This window comes from Bos mutus, chromosome 4, assembly GCF_027580195.1.
Source record: "Bos mutus isolate GX-2022 chromosome 4, NWIPB_WYAK_1.1, whole genome shotgun sequence".
Classification (NCBI taxonomy): Eukaryota; Metazoa; Chordata; class Mammalia; order Artiodactyla; family Bovidae; genus Bos; species Bos mutus.
Window position 1 is genome coordinate 64,508,862 of NC_091620.1, and position 22,822 is coordinate 64,531,683.

Genomic DNA, 22,822 nt, shown 5'->3' on the forward strand with positions numbered 1-22,822 from the left:
CCCAAATGGGCTCCCTCAGTGTGACTCTGTCCCATATTTCTGACCAAGTCAAAAGCATCAAATTACTTATTAATGCCTCCTTCCTGAGGATTAGCTGTTTGGGGTATCAAAGGAAGTGCTCTACTGTAGAACAAAGCACAAGATTTTGCATATTTTAGTCATTTAATAGTTGTTGAAACTGATTGTATAGTAATATTTTTATTATACCTATGTGACTAAAATGATTAGTTCCATTATTTCACATACTTAGCCATAGCTAATAGCAGCAACCAGTCATTGGTATATTGGATATTCATTTCTCTATCAGAAGATCTCCTTGTCTGCCTATTTGACTTTTTAAAATTTGAGATATCATTTAACAACTTGGTAACTATATAATGACTATTACCAACGATTAGTTGTTTATTCTCTTAAAGCACCTTGGGGAATAATTTATTGTTTTATAGTAAGGAAAGTTAAAAAATTTGCTTGAAGACAAAAAAAAAAAAATACCGAGTAGTCCATTTGTAAATCTTTTTTTAATTATTATCATTTAATGCTTTATGCTTTATAGGTACAAATTCATTCTGAAGCAATGTTTGTGGAACTTTTAATTTAAATTTACAACTCTGAATAATAGTTGATGTCAAAGTTGTTCAACTGTGTTGTACAATCTTCCTTTAAAAGAGAAAAAATATTGCTTATAGAAAGGCCATCCCCCAAATTTTGCAAAACTGAAAGATCATCTCTTAATTGTTTTGATCTTTGTCAAATTTGGCTTACAAATGTCCTGATTTTGTAGGTATGCAGGAGATAGTACGTATATATGTGTATTGTTATTCAGGTACACAATGTGTTTCTTCAACTTAAATCCACGCTTGGATGTTGTTTTTAAAAATATGAACTTAAAGTTGAAAGATTTGATTTATCAAAGTGTGCTGATAAATGATACAGTGGTAAATGCAAATTTCATAGTCAATATTCAAAGACCAAAAAAAGTCCTCTGTCATTGTCCATGTTTTATCTATTTTTAAAAACCACAGAGGGAAAAATATGCTCAGGGAAAAAAATGAAGCTTTACTGCAAAAGAAATGAATGCAAGAAATGGCACTTTAAGTAGTGAAGAGACATGAAGCATTGAAACTTCATAGCCTGCTAAGGAGCAACAGCTGTACCTAATTTCAACTTGACGTGCTTCAGATCTCATATTCATATAGGTATTTAATGATCCAAATATAATGGTCCTATATAGAATAATTACTTATATGAAGGAGCAAACTTCATACGCATTCCTTTTTAAATGATCCTTCAAGAGAAAAACTGCACTGGCTCTTTGAACAATGAATAGTCTCTTTCACCAATCCAAACGTTTGGGGCTAAATAGCTTATCTTTTAAGAGAGAGTAATAATAGTGCTGAGGTTACTTCTTTTTAACAGACTCTTTTTGTCTTCCCCCTTCCCAGGATAGCCAGTACAATGAAAAAAGGTAGAATGCCAAGCCAATCATTAAGTCATACTGATAGATGGTTACAAGAAATATCAGAAACAAAAGGAAGTAAGGTACTTTAGAGTTGATGTATTTTGAAAGCAGAGATTCACTTTGAGATTGACTTTCCTGGGCAGGGAGACTATCAGAAGCAGGGCTGTCAGATTCCTTGTCGCCTGAAGAGTACAGTGATTGTCCAGAGTTTATTAATCCTTCATTTTCATGCCTTACCCCTTCTATGTTCTCAGAAGCTTCACTGATTAAAATCGTTGGCCCTAGAGGTTTCTCCACACTGCATTCTCCTTGTTTGACAATCTGGCCTATACATCTTTCCTTTGTACTATCTGATGTCACTATTCCTGAACTTTTGGAAACTTCTTCCAGTGGAGATGCAGGATGAGAGTGCTTTTCAGTACCCTGGATTTCACTTGTTGGGTTACAATTATATTCTGATTTAGAAGAAATAGATTGGAGAGTCATGGTAGTAATTGCATGCCCTGTAGTAGTGGCCTGTTCGTGAGATGACCCTGAACTTTTAGCATGGTGATTGGAAACCTGAGAGCCATTCTGAGAAGTTCTATTTGTGTCTGAGTTTAAAGAAGAATGAATAATGACATCTATAATTGTTTTCTTTGATAATTCTTGGACCTGCTCATGATCTCTATTTTCTGGAAATATTTTTTTGTCTGTTGGTAACATTCCCAAATGTAAATCTAATTTTGAGGCTGCTTTTTGATTGTCTGTAATGACCTGTGAGGATTCTTCTCCAGATGTTGTATTCCCAATGACACATTTCTTCCTGTCATGTGTCTCCCCAGGATTGTATATAGCTATGGTTTCTTCCTTCTCCTTTTCATCTACATGTACATTACAAATACCTGAACATGACTCCTTTTCAAAATCATTGTCATAGATTACACCTACTGTATCTCGTTGACAAAGGGTATTATGTGAATCATCATTTCTCCCTTCATGTGGATCAAACGCTGTTTCCTTTACTTCGATGGGCCTGTCACTTTGTGCTGTCTCTTGAGGTAGCTTAGCAATTATTGCTTTTTCTCTAGCAGACATGCATTCTAGAGTACTTTCCGATGTTGTCTTAATTATATAAGCTGTACCTGCATCTGCTTTCTCAGTAATACCATGATCAGCTAGAGAAGACAGTTCACAGCTTGCTGTTTCTTGGCAGGTAAACAATTCTTCTGTAGGATTAGCTTTCAAGCTCCTTGTGTCATCTCTTTTCCCCCACGTGTCTTCACAATCTGCTTGTTCTTTGGACTGCTCTGTTATAGTTGTCTTACTCCCTCTTGCTCTTTCCTGACTTTCCAGAACATTCCAACTTTGTTTATGCTGTGTGTTCTTATTCTGATCTTCAGGATTAATCCAAACTGATTTTTCTTCTTCAGCTTGGAAAAGGTACTTATTCCTCAAAACATTTGCATTTCTTGGTGAACCAGCTTGACCAGGCATTCCTCCTAGAGCAGTGCCTTTGCTAGCCGAGAGATCAGAGTCTGAGGTTGCTGACACAGTTTCCTCCAGGCTTAGATTTGTCCTTGGTGAATGAAACGTATCTGCTCTGATTGACTGGTCATGAATTTTGGTGTCTTTACTCGGCAGAGCAGTTAGGTCTCTGTTACTGGCTCCCATCCCTTCCACACTTATTTCAGAGTGGCTCATCTTTCTTTCTTGGTCATGTAAGACTGATTGAAAACTTTTGCTTTGTTTTTCACTTACACCTAAATATATCTTTTGCTCCTCCTCCTCATTCTTACCATTGCCATAATCTTTCTTGGAAGATCCTTTTTCTATCGATTTTTCTGAATGGGAATCCAAGCGGAAGTCACCTCTTAAACATTCCCAATCTTTTACTTCAATTTCTTTAGCTTCTCCTTCAAGTTTTTTGTTAAGGTTGTCTGCCATTAGTTGGTCTGCAGAGGGACAAGACATTTGCACTCTGCCTCTCCCTTTGGCTGGATTAGCATTATCATCCAGTACTTCTTTGCTGCCAATATGTAATTGTACTATCTCATCACTACTAGTATTTCCCAATGACAGCTTGATTTCTCCTGTATCTGAAGTAAATTCCTCTGAAGGTGGATAAGTGTGCTCATTTCCTGAGAAATATTTTTCCTTGTGGTAAAAATCTCCCTTTAAGGATCTTTCTGCTGATGAACTTGAAGATGAAGGCCTTTTAAACAAGTCAGTGTATACATCATCATGGATTTGCTTCTTCTCTAACCTCTCAGCGTTATTTGGGAAATTGACTGTATTCTTTTCATCTCCAGAAGCAGTACTTCTTAGCAAGTGTTGGTTTATCTTAAGGGATAAAAACAACAAAAATAATGATTTTTATTGTTTTTAAATATACAAAGCAAGTTAGATAGGTTTCATTAACTTGACTAATAATTATCTGGTAGATTTCCTTGATTCATTTCACTTGTAGATTTTGCACAAATTCTGAAAGATGAATGTTTGGGGGAGATTCTTGTAGGCTATGACTTAGGAATGAGATTAATAAGAAAAGGGGCCAAAATTAATAACTCTCCTTCCCAGCTTCCAAATATCACATTGTATTATTCAACCATTCCTGCTTGTCATTGCCCTTTCTCCTCACTTAGGATATACACATTGATAGCTCCATGCTCATCAATTAGAGAGCGGCTTCCTGGATGTCCCTTGCCGCATTTACACTTGCTGTAGGTGCCCCTATTAGAGTTTCTCTTATTAATATGTTTTCTGCAAAGCCTCTGCAAACTATTAATAGCAAAACGTCACTCAAAGAAAAGTGAGGGAGTTAATGTCTCTGCAAATTCTGTTTTAATGACCCTCTGCCAACTGGTACTCAAATGTATTTGAGCTCTTCAGTGATGCCAACTGTCAGGATTTAACAGTGAGATGCCTGTGTTTTTTTTTCTCCTCATAACTGACATTTGCATGATCTCAATAATTATATGCAAATCTTACGTTTTCCCCTTCTTCTCACATAAGGCTCATGTTACTTGTCAACTGCACAGCTGTCTTGTAAGCCAATGCCTGTGGGTTCCACAGATTTGGTTGTATTTCCATCTATTATAGAGCTTCATTGTTTTATGCATTAACGTCAGCATGGAGCAAATTAGCATCTAAATTACAGCTCCCTGTTCATTTATTGGATGTACAATCTCAGTAACTTCTAAACAAACTTTATATTTGCGCCTGCTCATTGTAATGAGGTGTATTGGTGAAGTATGTGATTTTTCAGAGTCCTTTCATTATATTCTGTGGTTTGAAAAAAATGGCTGTGTTAACTTTCAGCTGGTGAGAATTCACACAGTGGGTGACAACTTTGTAGTTTCTTAAAGTTGGAGCAAAGTAAATTGCATACTTTAGTGATGCAGCTTCCATATCACTATAGAAAGGGTGGAATGTCGTGGGGAAAGAGATGAGCTCTATTTCTTTTCTGTTTCAGCAATGACACTTGAAGAGGCAAATGTCATTTTAATCTTTGATGATTATGAATCCATGTATCCTAATGATATGAGCTCCAACCAAATACAGTAAAGGATAAATTGCATTATGTGACTCATTTACTCCTATTTCTTTCTTTGTGATAAAAATGCTATCTAAACCATCCCCCTAAAAATCCCAAATAGATTGAATGTTCACGAAGCGTGAAATTTATAACAAATTTAATACTAAATTGTACAGTTCTAAATTTGTTTCCTGTCTAAAAATTGTGGCACAAGCTATTTTATCCTCATTTGGTAATTTAATACTTTCCAATGATATAGAACTTAGAGATTCTCATGAAGATGGAAGTAAGTTAAAAAAAAAAAAAAGCTGCTAAATGCAAGAATCAGACTTGTAGAACTGGACAGAACCCTAACAATCATCCAGTCCAGCCCTCTCATTTTACAGACGATTTTATAAGTGTACACTTGTCACAAAGATTAGAAATGCACATCAGGATAGCGCTACCTCTTCTGTAATTCCTACAAACTGTTACTCAGAGCCGCTGGTAAAGAGATAAGAAATGAATGTCATTAATTTGCCACTGCAGAGACCTGAAGTAACATACTGAAATCAAATCACTAGCCTTGTTGATGAAGCCAGAGACGCAAGGACAGAATAGGCTATGCTTTCACATTTGCAAATTATATTAGCTGAAGCTGTTGAAAAGCAGACATTGCAGCATCTTTGAAGCATAAATGGATTCATCTTCTCTAATACCTTGGCAACCAGAATACTTACCATCGGCTCTAATTCTTTTTCATTACGTTCATCCTGTTCCCTGTTTACATCTTTTACATTTTGATTACTGGTTTCCAAGTCTTCCTTGTCCTCATGAGAACAAACAATTGTTGGGATATATGTATCTGAAAAGTTAAGATAATTGTACCTATGTAAGATTGTCCTAGTTGTAGGCTTTAACAAAAGAAATATATTCTGTTTAAAAATTAAAGAAATATTACCTGTAACCTTTGAATTCTCAAAGTTATTCTCATCTGATGTTACCGATGATTCTTCTTTACTGTTAAATTTACAACAAAATGTTACACTTTTTCAGGGACTATAAATGTATAGCATTTTTATCATAGGAAATTCAAACCAGTTACAAGCTAAACAAATATTATTTAACTTTTCACATTTTCTTGCAGTACTTTGTATGTTTTTTTCATTAAAATGATCTCTTAGAATGATGCAATAAAGTATATTAGTTGTAGAAAAATGTAAAAATTATTTACACAATACCATAATTCTAAATAAAATTATTTTACTCATATTAAAACATACAGCCAAAGGAAAAATATATATAAATCTAGATTATCCCATAATTCTCACTTTGAAAGTCCAAATATTTCTCTCTTGTTTTAAATGATGAAGTTTTATGAACTGACAGTCCGTTGTGGTCATTGAAATTACTTTCTAATGTTCCAATTATTAATTTTTTTGTGTTCCATTTTACTCAAAATTCTTCCAGTTGAACTGACATAATATTAACTCTCTCTCTCCAGAAAAGGAGAAAACAAACAAATTTAACAGAAACTAAACGGCAGCTAAATTTATACCCAGTTTAAAGACTTCATGTGTGTATTGCCAAAGGCCAGTTTTACAGCCAAGACTTTGGTCATTCATATGGGAGCATATTTTTTTTTCTTTAAAATAATTCAGATTATACTTGCTTTTATCTCATATTCTGCATACTTATTGAGGAAGATAAATACTTTTTCCTTTCAAATGTATTCTGTTTATAGGTGTATTTGTAGAAGTATAAGAATTTAAATTTGCCCACTACAATAGCAAGAAAATAGTTAGTGAAAAGCTCACTTTGTGTATAGTTATGTCACAAGTCAGTCTGTCAGAAATGATTGGACCAATATTCACATTTTCTTGTACTATCTCAGCTGAATTTTCTCCTACTGACTTTTCTCAATGATTTTTCTGCAATAAAAGAAATCCAGAGAGTTCACAATGACTGATGAATTTGTATAATAGAACCTAGTTTTCATTGCATGGACAGTGTTGATCCAAATCCCCAGAGGGCTAATCTTGTTTTGACAAATCACAAGAAAATTACAAATTCTTCCATCTTGACCATGTAAGAAGTAACTCAGCTTTGTAAACATTTATGATGCTCAATTTTAGCTTTGCCAAAACTATTTTCTACCTTGAAGTGGGCCCCGAAATGAAAATAATGTTTTTACATAGCCAATTTCATTAGAAAATATTATATTACCATAAGTGATACTGTTTTAATCTATAATCTATATTGTTTAATCAGACCTATAATTATACAAAGATTCATTTTTGTGACTCCAACTGCAAGTTGACACATTTTTCTTTCTCTATGTCCAGAAAATCTATGTACTTTTTAAAATAAATAAACCATTAAACAGCATTTAAGTATTCTTTCTTTATCTTTCATCTGATAACAATATTGAAAAATCTCCTTTGTAGAGGAAAATATCATTAAAGCTTTATGTTTTTGCCTAAACAAAATGTTATTAATCATTTTTCTTATTAAATTCTTTAGAATGCTTAAATTTTTAAAATAATTTCTTTTTTTTAAAGGAACTACATAAAAATTTTAATGAAATATATTTTACATGTAAAAGAAAATATTTAATGTATATATATATACTTAAATGATAATTACAAAATAAATTTCTGTTTACACAGTACCTATCTGAAGAGTTAACCTTGGTTCTCAAACCTTGGTATCTATCAGAATTCTCTGGAAATCTAATAGAGAGATCACAGAGGCCAAGCTCTTAGAAGTAGCATAGAACTCAGGTTTTTCTGGTTTGGTTTTGTTTTTACCAAATTCCCGACATGGTTCTGCTGAACTAGAACATGACTTATACTTTTGAAGGCTTCTGTATATGGAAGCCTTCATGGAATATGAATGGAATATGACTCTCACCAGTCATATTCCATTCTTTCTTTCAGAATCAAATAATTTCATCAAAAGGAAAGGAACTTGCTTTTAACTCACTGTGAGGACAAATAGGTATCAAAGTGGATATTACTCTTTTGATATCTTACAAAAACATGTAAAGACAGAAATATAGAGGGGAAATCTTAGATTTAGAGGTAAATACAAGAAAAAGAATTCAAAATAGATGAAATTTAAGTATTATATCAAATATTTGTTTAAAAAACTAATAGAAAATGTGTAAAACTCCTACAGGGAAAAGAATAGAATTGCATCAATAAGTATTAAAGACCTAGAAAATATTGAGAGATATACCATATTCATAGATAGGAAAATTATGAAGATAGTATCTCCAAATTTGATCTACAAATTGACTTCTAATCAACATTTCAAAACATGTTTTCACAAAATTTGAAGATATGATTCTAAAGAGAAGAATAAAGGACTAAAAATAGCTGGTCTACTTCTAAGGAATAGTAGAGGAAGCACCTCTATGTAGTTTCAATACTTCTATGAGGATATAGTTATTAAGACAATTATATTGGCACTGAGACAGGAAAGTATTGAGAGCTTAGAAACAGATCCATACATATCTAGAACTTTGGTATTTGATAAAAGTGGCATGTCAGACATCAGTGAAATAAGGGACCTCTCAGTAAACGGAGATAAGGAAAATGACTACCCTCATGGGAAAAAAGTGAAATTAGCACAATAAATATTCAATAATCAATTCCAGATGGATTAAGACTTTACATGTCAAAAACCTTGAAATTCTTAGTAGAATATATGAATATTTTTCAGACTTCAGAGTAGAAAATGTTTTCTTAAAGAAGGAAAAAAAACTAAAATTAAGGAAAATAAACTAAAATTAAAAAAAGATTATCAGTTTAGCTCTATTAAAATTTAAAACTTCTGTTCATTGAAAGACCTCTTTATAACAAAAATATAACTAAACTGGGAGAAGATGCTTACATTGTACAGCATCAACACAAAATAAATGTCAAGAAATATAAAGAACTTCTACAATGCAATAAGAAAGCACAAACATTTCAATAGAATCAGAGGAGAGGAGAGAAAATGCACATAGTTGATAAGCATATAAAGGATGGTCAGCGTTATTAAAAAACAGAGAAATGCAAATCAAGACCACAAGGAGATGCTATTTTATACTTATTTAATTTTATACTTATTCAACTGATAAAATTGACTGTCAGTTTTATCAGTTGATAGTTGATCGCCATCAACTACATAAAATTGAACCAATCCAAATGTTTATCAATGGAAGAGTAGACACAAAACTTGGTATACCACAAGAGAAACATACATAGCACTCAAAATTGATTTAAAATACACAGAGACATACCATGATATGGATAAATCTTAGCAACATATAATATTAAATGAACAGTGCTAAAACATTGCATCAGAGTAGGTTCTTTTTTATTGTGCTAAAAGCTATTGAAATAATCTAAATATATTTATCAAGGAATACATAGGATATCATTCATGTAAACAAGAAAGCTTGATTTTCAAGATTATGATTATGTAAAAGTGGGGTGAGTCAGAGGAGAGGAATGAGGAAATGATAAGTTGTTTTGTTTTACAGGTGTTTATTGTATCATTTAAAATATCTAAATTGTTAAATTCTAGTTTCAGGTAATATATTCAGACAAATGGATTGCTCTCTGGTCTAAGTTACAGGGTGTGTATAGATAAAATCCCACTCCAAAACCCAAAGTATCTGTTATATGACCAATTACAGTTAAGGGGTTTAATTAAAACAACTTTAGAAAATTTGAAAATAAAGGCAAAGAACTTTATGGTTGATGATGATAGGCCCCAGAACTATATACAGTCATGGTAGAAATGAAATATGTTAGAGAAAATTTCTAGTCTCCCCTTTATACTCTGAGTCCTTTTTTTTAAAAAAAAAGTAATTTATTTTAATTGGAGGATAATTACTTTACAATATTGTGGTGGTTTTTGCCATACATCACCTTGAATCAGCCACGGGTGTACACCTGTCCCCCCTATCCTGGACACCCCTTCTACCTCCCTCCCCACCCATTCCTCTGGGTTGTCCCAGAGCACCAGTTTCAAGTGCCCTACTTCATGCATTGAACTTAACTCTGGTTATCTGTTTTACATATGGTAACATACATGTTTTAATGCTATTCTCTCAAATCATCTCACCCTCATCTTCTCCCACATAGTCCAAAAGTCTGTTCTTTACATCTATGTCTCTTTTGCTGCCTTGCATATAGGATCGTCATTACCATCTTTCTAAATTCCATATATATGCATTAATATACTGTATTGCTGGTCTCTTTCTGTTTAATAGACTCCAGTTTCATCCCCCTCATTAGAACAGACTCAAAAGTGCTCCTTTTTATAGTTGACTAATATTCCGTTATGTGTATGTACCACAACTTTCTTACCCATTTGTCTGCCAATGGACATCTAGGTTGCTTCCATGTCCTAGCTATTGTAAACAGTGGTGCAGTGAACACTGGGGCACATGTGTCTCTTTCAATTCGAGTTTCCTTGGTGTGTATGCCCAGCAGTGGGATTGCTGAATCATATGGCAGTTCTATTTCATTTTTTAAGGAATCTCTGCACTGTTCTCCAAGTGGCTGTACCAGTTTGCATTCCAACAAACAGTGTAAGAGGGTCCCCTTTTCTTCACACCCTCTCCAGCATTTATTGTTTGTAGACTTTTTGACGGCAGCCATTCTGAGCAGCATGGGATGATACCTCATTGTGGTTTTGATTGGTACTCTCTAATGAGAGATGTTGAGCATCTTTTCATGTGTTTATTAGCCATCTGTATGTCTTCGTTGGAGAAATGTCTTAGTTCTTTGACCCACTTTTGATTGGGTTGTTCATTTTTCTGGTATTGAACTGCATGAGCTGCTTGTATATTTTGGAGATTAATTCATCAGTAGTTTCATTTGCTATTTTTTTTTCTGTTCTGAAGGCTGCCTTTCACCTTGCTTATAGTTTCCTTCATTGTGCAAAAGATTTTAAGTTTAACTAGGTCCCGTTTGTTTATTGTTATTTTTATTTTCATTACTCTGGGAAATGGGTCATAGAGGTTCTTGCTGTGATTTATGTCAGAGAGTGTTCTGCCTATGTTTTCCTATAAGAGTTTTATAGTTTCTGGTGTTATATTTAGATCTTTAATCCATTTTGAGTTTATTTTTGTGTATGGTGCTAGAAAGAGTTCTAGTTTCAATCTTTTACACATGGTTGACCAGTTTTCCTAGAAGCGCTTGTTAAAGAGATTTTCTTTTCCCTGAGTCCTTTTTGAGCAGGGGAGTTTCTTACTGGTCTTCCTAGTGGTTAAGTGTCTGTCATTGTGCTGAATAAATGCACAGTGTCCTTTCTACTCTTCCTGTCTGTCTGCCTCTTATCAGCATTATCATAACATTGTTCTTCTTTTCTTTCCTCATTAAAAGTCAGTGTCAAAACTAATACAATTATGTAAAGTTTAAAAATAAAATAAAATTTAAAAAAAAGTCAGTGTCATAAAAATTCTAATAAAGCATGCATATTTTTCTGTCTTATAATGTTTGAAGTACCTCCCTCTCCAAAGTTAAAAGGCAAAGTTTTTAACTATGGGCCTAAATAATTTTAAAAAATTTAAATCTAGTATAAATTTAGAAATTAAAAAGTCAAAAGGATATGTCATTTGTGGAGGGATACTTCATTAATAGTGTACCTTAAATATATACTATAGTCAGTCATTAGTATTATTTAATCTTAAGACAGGTCATTGTTGAGCACCCACTCTATGCCCTAAGTTCTAATAAACATTGGGAAATCTATATGCCATACATTCTAATAAACACTGAGAAATCCAAGATGAATTATATATGTATATATATAATTACCTCAAGGAAGCTCTAATGTAATGATGGAAATAGATACATCAGCAGGCAATTATTATAATGTGATAAATTTTATAATAAATAATGGGATATGATATTTTCCAGAGAACAAAGAACAGGAATGAGGAGAGCACTCAGTTGGAGGAATCAGGAAGTTTTTCACAAAGGAAAATTTATGTTTATGGGAAGTAGGACTTCCTCAGCTAGAGAAAAAAGATAAGGTCATTCCAGGCAGAAAAAATAAGAAGTGGTCAAAGAATTAAAGGTAAGAAAGCACAAAAAGATGAGAACCTTCCAGAAACAAAGAGATGTTCAGAGGGTTTGAGCTGTGGTTTGTGTTTTGTTCTTTAACGCCAAGGAATAGAACTGGGGTTAGTTTAAGTCAGGTTTAAAGGACTTAGTATGCCAGGAAAAGTGGAACTGAATGTCTGAATTCTTTATTTACTTTTAAATCAATGCTTGAGGAGGGGTGGCAGTGACAAGGGGGGCAGTGGAGGAGTTAAATGGGAGAGAGACAGGGTAGGTTTTACATTTAGGGACCAATCTCTGGAAGTACACTTAAGGATCTCTCTTTAGGAGAGCCTGAATGGGATAAGCCATAGTGAAGCAGGAAGGTTAAGTCATGAGACTCCTGCAGTATTTCAGGCACAAATGATGATAAAAGTGATGGCAATTAGGAGGGTGAAGAGGAATCAAATTTGTAGCATCAGTGTGATTTGTTGATCGATTCCTTGGATATGGGGTGTCCTTGGTATCACAGAGGGTGAAAAATCTGCCTTCAGTGTGGGAGACCCACGTTCGATCCCTGAGCCAGCAGATCCCCTGGAGAAGGGAATGGCTACCCACTCCAGTATTCTCGCCTGGAGAATTCCATGGACAGAGGAGCCTGACTACAGTTCATAGGATTGCAGAGTCGGCCACGCTAAGCAACTAATACACACATACTTGCCTGGATGTAGATTTTAAAGATGCCTTCTTTCTACCTAACCTTGGTTGTATTCTTGAGTTCACAAGTTCAAGAATACTTGGTTCTTAGAAACCAAGTATTGCCCTTTCCAAGACCTAAGCAAGGGAGAATTAAGTCAGTGGCCATCTACGGCTCCTGTTCTGTAAATTGGCATTCTTGAATTAGTCTGTTGGCTGACTTCTGATGTCTTCCAGGCTGGGTAATCTGCTTCTCGGGTGCTCATGTAGACACTTTTCAGCCTTCCTTTCTATTCTAGGGTATGTGTGCCTGAACAGGGCATCAGTAGGTTATGCCTCGTTTCTTGGCTTTTATTTTAGTCAGTTCATAGTGAAAAAAAGCAGAAAGACCTGGATTCAAATCTGTCTTTCCTGTTACTTACCAATTACTAAGTCACTTACTAGCTATGCAACCTCCAACAAGCCTTAATCTCAACACAACATTTAAGCTCTCTGTGTATCATTTTTCTCCAATTATTGCCTAATCCTTATACACAAGAAAATTATTTAACATAATTCTCAATATGTGGAAATGTTTAATAAATGTATTATTATTATTATCACTATTGTTATTATCATTATTAGTGACATGTAGTAAATACCATGCTGATCACCGGTTCTCCACTGCTGCAGTAACCAATTCCCATGCTTCTCCTTTTACTTTCAATTATCTATATATTTTTTAAGGTTTACTCCATTCTCTCATGTCTTTAATTCACAAGTTACCATTTTTCCCACAAGTTACTTTCAAGTGTAAAACTGGCAGCCCATGATAACATACTTGCTTAGTTTTTTTAAAAACATACCTTTACTATCAGAAGGCCACCCTCCAAAGAAAGATCACTAGATCATCAGTGAATGTACCTTTCTATTTAAAAATGTCTTCACCAAACACAGTTTGCATGGGAATGCTAATTCACACTTTCTGTTATTACCCAATTGATTTATTCAGTGTCAGAATCTATGCACCCTGTTAATATTCCTGCAGTTTCTAGGTATGTGGCACTTAGGCTTTTAGAGTTATGGTTAATTTTAACACTGCCAAAATGTAGTAGTTTTAGTATAAGTAGTAATATCATTTTTCCTGAGTTTCTGTAATGCTATTGTGCTAAAAGCTCACATATCTCTTAAAATATGAATGAAACCTGTTCCACACAATCTGTCTAATGTGATGGAATTACCCAGCCAGTCAGGGTAAATGTCAGGATTAGGTTGTAGTTAGTAGAAGTGTAACTCTGTTCCAAGAGGAATCAAAAAGTTGGCATAAAAAAAGGATCATTTCCAAAATGAGTCATGAATGTTGCATTTGTGTCTCTATAACAACTCTGCTTGAAAGTACTCAGCACTGACTAAAGATAACCAGCTTGGAATTCTTAGGCATCACCTCTTGTTCTGATAAGCAGCTAAAAAGTCAATATTGAACTCCTCAAAAAGTATGTTAAGTCTGCCCTCTTTGTTCAAAGCTGGTGCTCTCATTTGATTTCCTTTACCTTCCTTCCCTAAAGGAACAAAGGAAAATAAATGAACAGAGAGCTTTTAAGTTAGAAATAATATGTGCCTCGTTTAAGAGTTTTTAAGGGACACTTAAGAAGAATATTTCAGTATTAGAATTGGCGTTGCTAAGTGGATACTTATACTGAAAAGGTTTTCCTGAAATAAATAATTATGCATTATATGTTGTTTATTTTCATAATCTCATTGTGACATTTCGCTAAAAATGGACTTTCTTGTGTTCTGACATTTTACAGCCATTTATGATTTGGAGGAGGGAGGAGAGCAGAAACTTGTACTTAATGAGAAGTGAAGTTCATAATACATTAACCAACTACAAGGGCTCAGTATCTAATCCTTTGGTGTTAAAACACCAGTAGTCTTCTTTTGATCAGGAATAAAACTGAAAACAGAAAAGAAATATTTGATCAAAAGAAAGACAATTAGAGCAATAAATGTCTAATTGTGAACAAAAGTGTCTAAGGAAAAAAAGTTTAAAGGCACAATGCCAGAAGGAGTTCAGGATGAAAACATGCATTAAAATTCAGTTCCTTGATGATAATGCTAGATTGAATGAAGCAAAAATAATCTCAAAGAGAAAACATAAACATTTTTAAATGACTTTGTATTTCCTTAAGATGCTGAATCTGGGGACTAATAATTAATATGCTGAAGAACATGGTTTTTGTGGGCGTCACATTCCTTATCTTCAAAGTGAAAGCTCTGGATTAGATTAGGGATATCAAATACAATACTCTCACACTGGCCTCCCTCTCCAGCATCCATGGCAAGCACTGATAACAGATCAAGGGGTTTCCTTGCTGAGTCCAGATTGAGCCTGCTGACCATTCTCTATGCAGCCTGGCAGCCACTACCTATCAACTCCTTTATTGTTCAAAATAGAAAAAATTTGCCTTTCTCAGTTTTGATATTAAATAGTAGGCCTTCTGCTTTAAAATTCCATATTTATATGACTAATAGCATCCCATAAATATAATTTTGAAATATGATTTGGAAATTTTTAAAATTTATTGTCAAAAGACATATAAATGCTAGAAGAATCAATAGAAATAACTATTAACATTGCAATACAAAGATACATTCTCAATTAAATATTATAGTTAGCATTTCAAATTTAATACCTACAGAAATCCTACCACTACAATTTGTCAACTAGTCTTGTACAATTTATAATGCAGATTATACAATAATTTGTTCCCCCATTATTTTACTATGTCCAGATAAAACTTTTTAATAATGAAAAAACATTACCAATATCTACAAGTGATTGGGATGAGCAAATATATTGTGTAACACATATGATATAAGTTAATTTATTACTCTTAAAATGTAAGCATAAACCATGGCAACATAAGACCCTTGAGTAAACTCTAGTGACTTAAGTATTCAGGTAACTGAGTATATACTACCACATTAGTGACAAGATGGTTTTATTGAGTCACTTTCCTGTTTTCCATAAAGCTGAATTGCTACATTCCCAAAAATCTTCTGCATTTCTAAATTTAGCACACTGCCTATTGCTTCAGTCCTTGATCTTGAAAACATACTGACGATGATGGTGCCATGCCTTCTTGATGCGAGAAATTTCAATAGCAGAGAAAGAAGCAACTGAAAAACATAACCTGTTGAAGAATTCTTTGGTAAGTTACTTTTCCAAAGTTGCTTCATTTCCTAATTCTGTCTTCTGCCAAGGATTGCTATTTTCAAATCTGCTTTGTCATGTCAAAGTGGTGGGTACTATTTTTTTCTTGCTCACCCCATCCCACATGAATTAGAGTGAAAAAATTATTTGGATTTAATTCTGTGATCAAATCTGGGCATCATGTGCAATTTTATAGAGATGAGATCTCCTTAGAGTGTCTTCTAAAGGAATACCAAAATGTGAGAATCTAGTCTGTAATGAAGTCAAATCTTGGAAGTTCACATGTGAACAACAAAAATATTGTAGATTGCTTTGGGAGCAATGCAATTACAACCAGAATCCATGAATTTTAAATGGAAAAAAAAAAAAAAACTTATAGGTAAACCTGGTCCAAGGGACTATTCTGCCACAATCTGCCAATTATATTCTAGCAAGAGAGAAATGTAAATGTTTTTAAGTGATGGAGGAAAAACTAAAGAATGTATATCAGAGAGATACCAGAAAAAATTCTTAACTTTATTTGGTCTAAAGTCCTTATTTTACCTCAGCTCTTAATGGAAGTAATTGTCATCCATGGATGACAAAAAATTAATGGTTGTCCAGCTGAGATTCTTACTACTTTAAAATTCTGACATTCTGATTCTCCATGTTCCCCTACAAAGCAATTTCTAAGGATTTTATACTTCATCTTCCTTTCAAATATTATCAGAGAATTATTAATATCTGTTTTTTCCTAAGGATACTAATTCTCAGGCTTTATTTATTACTGATTTGTTTGTGGTTGTGTAAAATGTCATTATCACAGGGTCATGACTGTGAGCCAACTAATTGCAATTAAGGAACTCTTGATTAAACCTGTTTTCTCTGTGAAATCTACATGTAAGTATCACTAAGATACTTGGTTTGTTCAATACTGAGCTTTGACATCCAAGCTCTACAGAACTTGTGTTACATATTGTTTTGAAAACTGTTTTAAGAAGAAGGCAATTTAAAATGTAAATTGATATTCCCAGTGTGTATGTGGAAAGGTTGTATTTGGAAGGGCTGAGAGCAGGAAGGAAAACAAAGGAGCATGAGACTTCCAGGCTGTGAAATCAAATCTTTCGGAACCTCACCTCCCAAAAGGATCTGTTGCCCAACTTAGGGTGGCAGCCACTCCCCTGAGCATCTGTGCCCTGTATTGTTTCCCAAGACAGTATAGTTTGCATGTGATTGTTCTTTTCTTTTTAGTGGGGGCAAAGTGGCAATCTTCTACAACTCTTCCCCCAGCCTTTGTCCCATTCCTGTCTCTTGAGAGTTTCAAGCATATATCAATACCTTTCCCTTTATCTGTAGAGTAAATCAGGGGAAATGATGTGTAATTCAATATAAGTACTAGTAGAGCAGTTCTACAGTATTTCATATAGGAGATTATACCTTTTATGTTTGTAAAAAATCACCAGATATCATAAATATAATAATTCAGTTCAGTTCAGTCACTCAGTCATGTATGACTCTTTGCGACCTCATAGACTCCAGCACTCCAGGCTTCCCTGTCCATCACCAACTACCAGAGCATGCTGAAACTCATGTCCATTGAGTTGGTGATGCCATCCAACCATCTCATCTTCTTTCATCCCCTTCTCCTCCTGCCTTCAATCTTTCCCAGCATCAGGGTCTTTTCCTATGAGTCAATTCTTTGCATCAGGCCAAACTATTGGAGCTTCAGCTTCAGTATCAATCCTTCCAATGAATATTCAGGACTGATTTCCTTTAGGATTGACTGGTTTGATCTCCTTGCAGTCTGAGGGAGTTTCGAGAGTCTTCTCCAATAGCACAGTTCAAAAGCATCAATTCTTCAGCACTCAGCTTTATTTATGGTCCAACTCTTGCATCCATACATGACCAGCAGAAAAACCATAGCTTTCACTAGACAGACTTTTGTCAGCAAAGTAATGTCTCTGTTTTTTTTAATATACTGTCTAGGTTGGTCATAGCTTTTCTTCCAAGGAGCAAGTGTCTTTTAATTTCATGGCTGCAATCACCATCTGCAGTGATTTTGGAGCCCAAGAAAGTAAATTCTGTCACTGTTTCCATTGTTTCTCCATCTGTTTGCCATGAAGTGATGGGACCAGATGCCATGATCTTAGTTTTTTGTACGTTGAGTTTTACTTTTTCACTCTCCTCTTACACTTTCATCAGGAGGCCCTTAGTTCCTCTTTGCTTTCTGCCACAAGAGTGGTGTCATCTGCGTATATGAGGTTATTGATATTTCTCCTGGTAGTCTTGATTCCAGCTTGTGCTTCATCCGGCCAGGCATTTCATATATAATAATACAATAATTAGGACCAACAAAAGTCAGAGCAAGCCAAATCAAGTTAGAAATATTAAAGTACTGCCTTCATGTGATTGCTTTTAACTAAATGTTAAATTTATAAGTTATGAAATACTTTTTTTAGATCCTAGGACCATTTATTTATTGTCTTGTTTTTTCTCTTAATTTAAAATTCATTTATATTTTAAAATTCTATATCTTAGCAGTTTCTGCTTTTTAGTTTTATAGTTTTAGTAAGTGTTTAGTAATCTTTATGATATGAAATCCATTGAAATTCATTTCCATTTTCAAGAAATTCAATTTCACAAACATTTTTAAACTAGCTGTTCTACTTATGCTAATCATAGCATAAATTGATATATCAGTGAAAAGAGAAATATGATAAATTAGATTGGATGGTTTGTGTTGAAATCCAAATAATAATGCTATTATCAAACTGGATTTGTATGTAACTGCTTTTGAAAAGTTTTGTAGGCAGACTCAGAAAGTCTTAATGTATTATTTCTAAATTTAATGCTTTTGTGAACTTACATCACATTAAAATCATCTTAATGCACCTTTTTGTCAATTCTTCACAATAGATTACAAAAGGAAGGGAGGAGAAGGTACATTTAAAAAGCAAATGAAAAAGAACTCAATGGAAGCCTATGAGGCTACCTGTTGATGAGCCTGTAAGGGAGTCATTAATATGCGGATCATTGACATGATGGGCCATAATGACTCCTCCAGGGACGCTCAGTCTATTGTGTCAGAGACTAGTTAGGGATTCATTAACATGAAGACTCGTGACTTCTTAATATGCAAATTATTAATGCAATGCACTGAGGCATACTCACAAATGTCCACATCTTCTGTTATAGGTTTGCTTTGCCAGTCCTTCACCCACACCTTTTGTGAACTAGTATTTTCTTTCTTTTGTCCTCTGTTGCAGATTTTTTCACAAAAGATTCTGCTCTTCTGTGGAATCTACCACTTCACTTTCAAAGACCTCCTCCCCTTCAGCCCACCTTTCTTTGATTTAAGGCAGGTTTATATAAACAAACCAGTTGAACATTTTGACTAAATCAATCAAAATTCAGCATAAAATCTGATTTGATATTTTTCTGTAATATCAAATTGGTCTTTGGCCAAAGGCAGAACAATGTGAACAAAACACTTGCTTTTAAAATGTGAAACTCTGAAACAAAGAGTGTAGCCAACAGTTGAATAATTTGCTCTAAAGGTGGGTGGGGAAAGAGTAGTGGAGTAGAAAAAAGAAAAAGAGAGCAGAGAAAGGCCATGAAAGAGGACACAAGAAAGAATAGTGCAATTAAGTAAGCCAAGTAAGTGTTTGTGCCAATGTAACACATGAGTGAAGAAATGGATTTGAATTGCTCAGTGTCTGGCATACAGCAAGCAATCAATAAGTATTAGCTATTATTATTACATCAACACTTTACACTTTGCAAAAAAGATGAAATTAATATCTGCATTCCCTGTTGAAACAATAAGAAAAATGTTATAGAGTGAAAGCTGTTCAGTTCTTGAATTAACATACTATGAAGAAGGGAATCAAACTTATATTCCTATTCCCACAATAGAATTAGCTATAGAAGTCATGGAAAGGTATTCAAGTATCTTTTAAAGCTTATACACACACCATGTATGGAAATACAGTTTTTTTCTGGGACTTTATATGCTAACCTATATTCATTTTCTTCTCATTTTATTCTAGCCTTATCTAAAAAACAAAACAAGCTTTTACTACTGTTCCTCTACTAAATTTTAGGAGAAACAGACCCTTATTTCTAAACTTATAAACCCTAAATTCTGCAGTGCAGCTCAGAAATCAAGATCTGTTTATCATAATATATTTGTATCTCTACACAAAATTAGTAATATATTTTTTTAAGGTAACAGCTTTATTGAAATAAAATTTACATACCACAAAATCCACCCATTTTAAATGTTTAATTCAGATTTGTTCAATTTACAGAATTGTGCAGTTACCACTCAAATCTAATTTTAGTACATTTCCAGAACCCCCCAAAAGGATGTGACTGTTAGAATCACTCTTTACTCCTCTCCCCAGTCCTAGGCAACCACTAATCTTATTTCTGTCTTAATATATTTGCTTGTTCTGCACTTTTCACACTAAAGAGAATCATGCAATATGTGTTTTTTGCTTCTTCCCTGTTTTATGGAGGAAAATGTTTTTGAGGTTCATCAGTGTTGTAGGATGTATCAATACTTCATTTTGTATTGGTGAATAGTATTCCATTGTATAGATACACTGACTTTATTTACGCATTCACCAGTTGATAGGTATTTGAGTTGTTTCCACCTTTTGGCTCTGGTAGACAGTGCTTCTGTGAACAATTTGCATAGTGTTTGGATGGACATGTGTCTTCATTTCCCCTGGTTAGATACCTAGAAGTGAAATGGCTGGGTTTATGATAATCCTATAATTTCAGTTTCTCCACATTCTCACCAACACTTATTATTATCTCTCTTATTGATTGTTGTCATTATAGTGGGCGTAAAGTGGCATCTCATTGTGGTTTTGATTTGCATTTTCATAGTAACTGGGTTTCCCCTGTGGCTCAGCTGGTAAAGAATCCACCTACAATGTGGGAGACTTGGGTTTGATCCCTGGGTTGGGAAGATTCCCTGGAGAAGGGAAAGGTTACCCACTCCAGTATTCTGGCCTGGAGAATTCCATGGAGTACAGTCCATAGCGTCGCAAAGAGTTGGACATGACTGAGTGACTTTCACTTCACTTACTTTATAGTAGCTAATTATGTTGAGTTCTTTTTCATGCTCTTTGTGTTGCTGTTCAATTGCTAAGTTGTGTTCAACTCTTTTGCTACCCCATAGACTGCAGCTTATTGATCATTACTATATCTTCTCCAGAGAAATGTCTATTTAAATCTTTGCTCATTTTCAGATTAGGCTGTCTTTTATTATCGATCTGTGAGAGTTCTTTTGGGTAAGACACTTATTAGATACATGATTTGTAAGTCTTTTCTCCCATTTTCACTGTCCTGACTGTGTCTTTTGGAGTGCAGAGTGCTTAACTTTGATAATGTCCAAGCAGTAGAATTTTTAAATTAGCTTTAAGATCTTCGCTAACTTGCCGATACACTACATAGAATCTATTTGATTAAAATTCTTTAAATAGGAAGCAATATTATTTTTAAAATAAATAGTCTCTATAAGTGTAGTTATCACATGCAATTATCTACATCTCATATTCTTGTTCATGTTAATTTCAATACTGTGATGCTAGAAAACATATACCAGTTATTGGTCCTAGCTAATTTCTAGACTGGAGTAGATGTAAGCAGATTCAGAGATGATGCAAACAAATCTACAGATTCAAGAAAAGAAATCCAACTGATTTAAGAAGCTTAGAGCACAAACACTGTATTATTCCTCTGGTGCCTTTCACTAGAGGAGATGGAGTAGGCAGGAGGAGCTCATCTGTGCCAAGATGACTCTCCCAGTTGAAAGCTTTTGGATCCCTGATTAAGTAAAGCGATATACATTACCAGGGAATCCTAAGATGAAGTGTGAAGGGCTCACTAAGATAGACTACTATGATTAGAAGAGCAGTATGATGTTTGGGAAGCACAAGATGAGAACCAATATGAACTAAAAGACAAAGAACAGATGACTGAAGAAGTTGGGACACAGGCTGGGATTGCTGAAGGTGTCAGACACAAGAGCTAAATCCTGCAGGGATGCAGTTATGCTTCCAAAGATGGGGATCTCTGCCACACTTGTAACATGACGGCACAGGACTTTATACTTAATGTTCTGAAGAATACAGCTATCAAGTGGCTTTAAAAGGATTCTGTCCTTCTACATTATTATAACTTAGATTGGAAATCAGGCTAAGTTAGAATAATGTTGGACAAAATTTAATGTTTATTCATTCAACAAATAGTTAACTTGTGCTAGGCATCATGCTAGATCATGCTAGAAATTAAACCACTAGCACAAGCTGTGATTGAATCAACTGCCTTCATAGAGCTTACTGTCTGAAGAATGATAAATGAAAACTGGCGCTTTAAAATCACAGCCATACCTTTCAGGATTGGGGAAGTATGGAATCCTATAGAAGAAAATACAGTTAACCATTGAACAACACAGGCTTGAACTGCATGAGTCCATTTATATGCCAATTGTTTTTTCAATAGTAAATACTATAGTACTGCCTGAACTGCAGTTGGTTAACTCTGATGATGCAGAACTATGGATACAGAGGAACTGAGTGTATGTAAGGCCAACTATAAGTTATACTCAGATTTTCAACTACAAAGAGGGTCAGCACCCCTGGTATCCTCATTGTATTAAGATCCATAACAGGGTCCATACAGGATCCATACAGGGTCAACTGTAATAAGATCCATAACTCAAACTCAGGGAAGACAATAGCAACTGCGCATGTGCATAGGCTTGCAAAGAGATCAGACTGAAAGAAGATCATATCCTTTAATAAGATTACACACCATATTTAAAAGTTTGATTTTTTCTGAATTGTAAAATATACACTTTTCAAAGAGTAAATACTTTCTGAAAGCTTATTTCATTCTAAATGGAAAACTTTACCATGCTATTTAATGAGTCTTTTTTCTTT

The 22,822-nt window shown here is 34.4% G+C and overlaps 1 protein-coding gene and 1 long non-coding RNA gene across 4 annotated transcripts in view; one reads left to right on the forward strand and one right to left on the reverse strand.

The window, feature by feature from the left end:
- Nucleotides 1-499: 499 nt before the first annotated feature.
- PPP1R3A (protein phosphatase 1 regulatory subunit 3A) overlaps nucleotides 500-22,822 on the reverse strand; it is a 40,556-nt gene continuing 18,233 nt past the window's right edge. For both annotated transcript variants that reach the window (XM_005899508.3, XM_070369569.1), the window contains 3 exons: nucleotides 5,917-5,975; nucleotides 5,696-5,820; nucleotides 500-3,781 (listed from right to left, as the gene is read on the reverse strand). In XM_005899508.3, the coding sequence (XP_005899570.2) occupies nucleotides 1,400-3,781; nucleotides 5,696-5,820; nucleotides 5,917-5,975 (2,566 nt within the window). In that variant the 3' untranslated portion in view covers nucleotides 500-1,399. The remainder of the gene's footprint in view (nucleotides 3,782-5,695; nucleotides 5,821-5,916; nucleotides 5,976-22,822) is intronic.
- LOC138987627 (uncharacterized) overlaps nucleotides 15,766-22,822 on the forward strand; it is an 84,660-nt gene continuing 77,603 nt past the window's right edge. For both annotated transcript variants that reach the window (XR_011464013.1, XR_011464012.1), the window contains exon 1: nucleotides 15,766-15,885. This is a non-coding gene — a long non-coding RNA (uncharacterized lncRNA). The remainder of the gene's footprint in view (nucleotides 15,886-22,822) is intronic.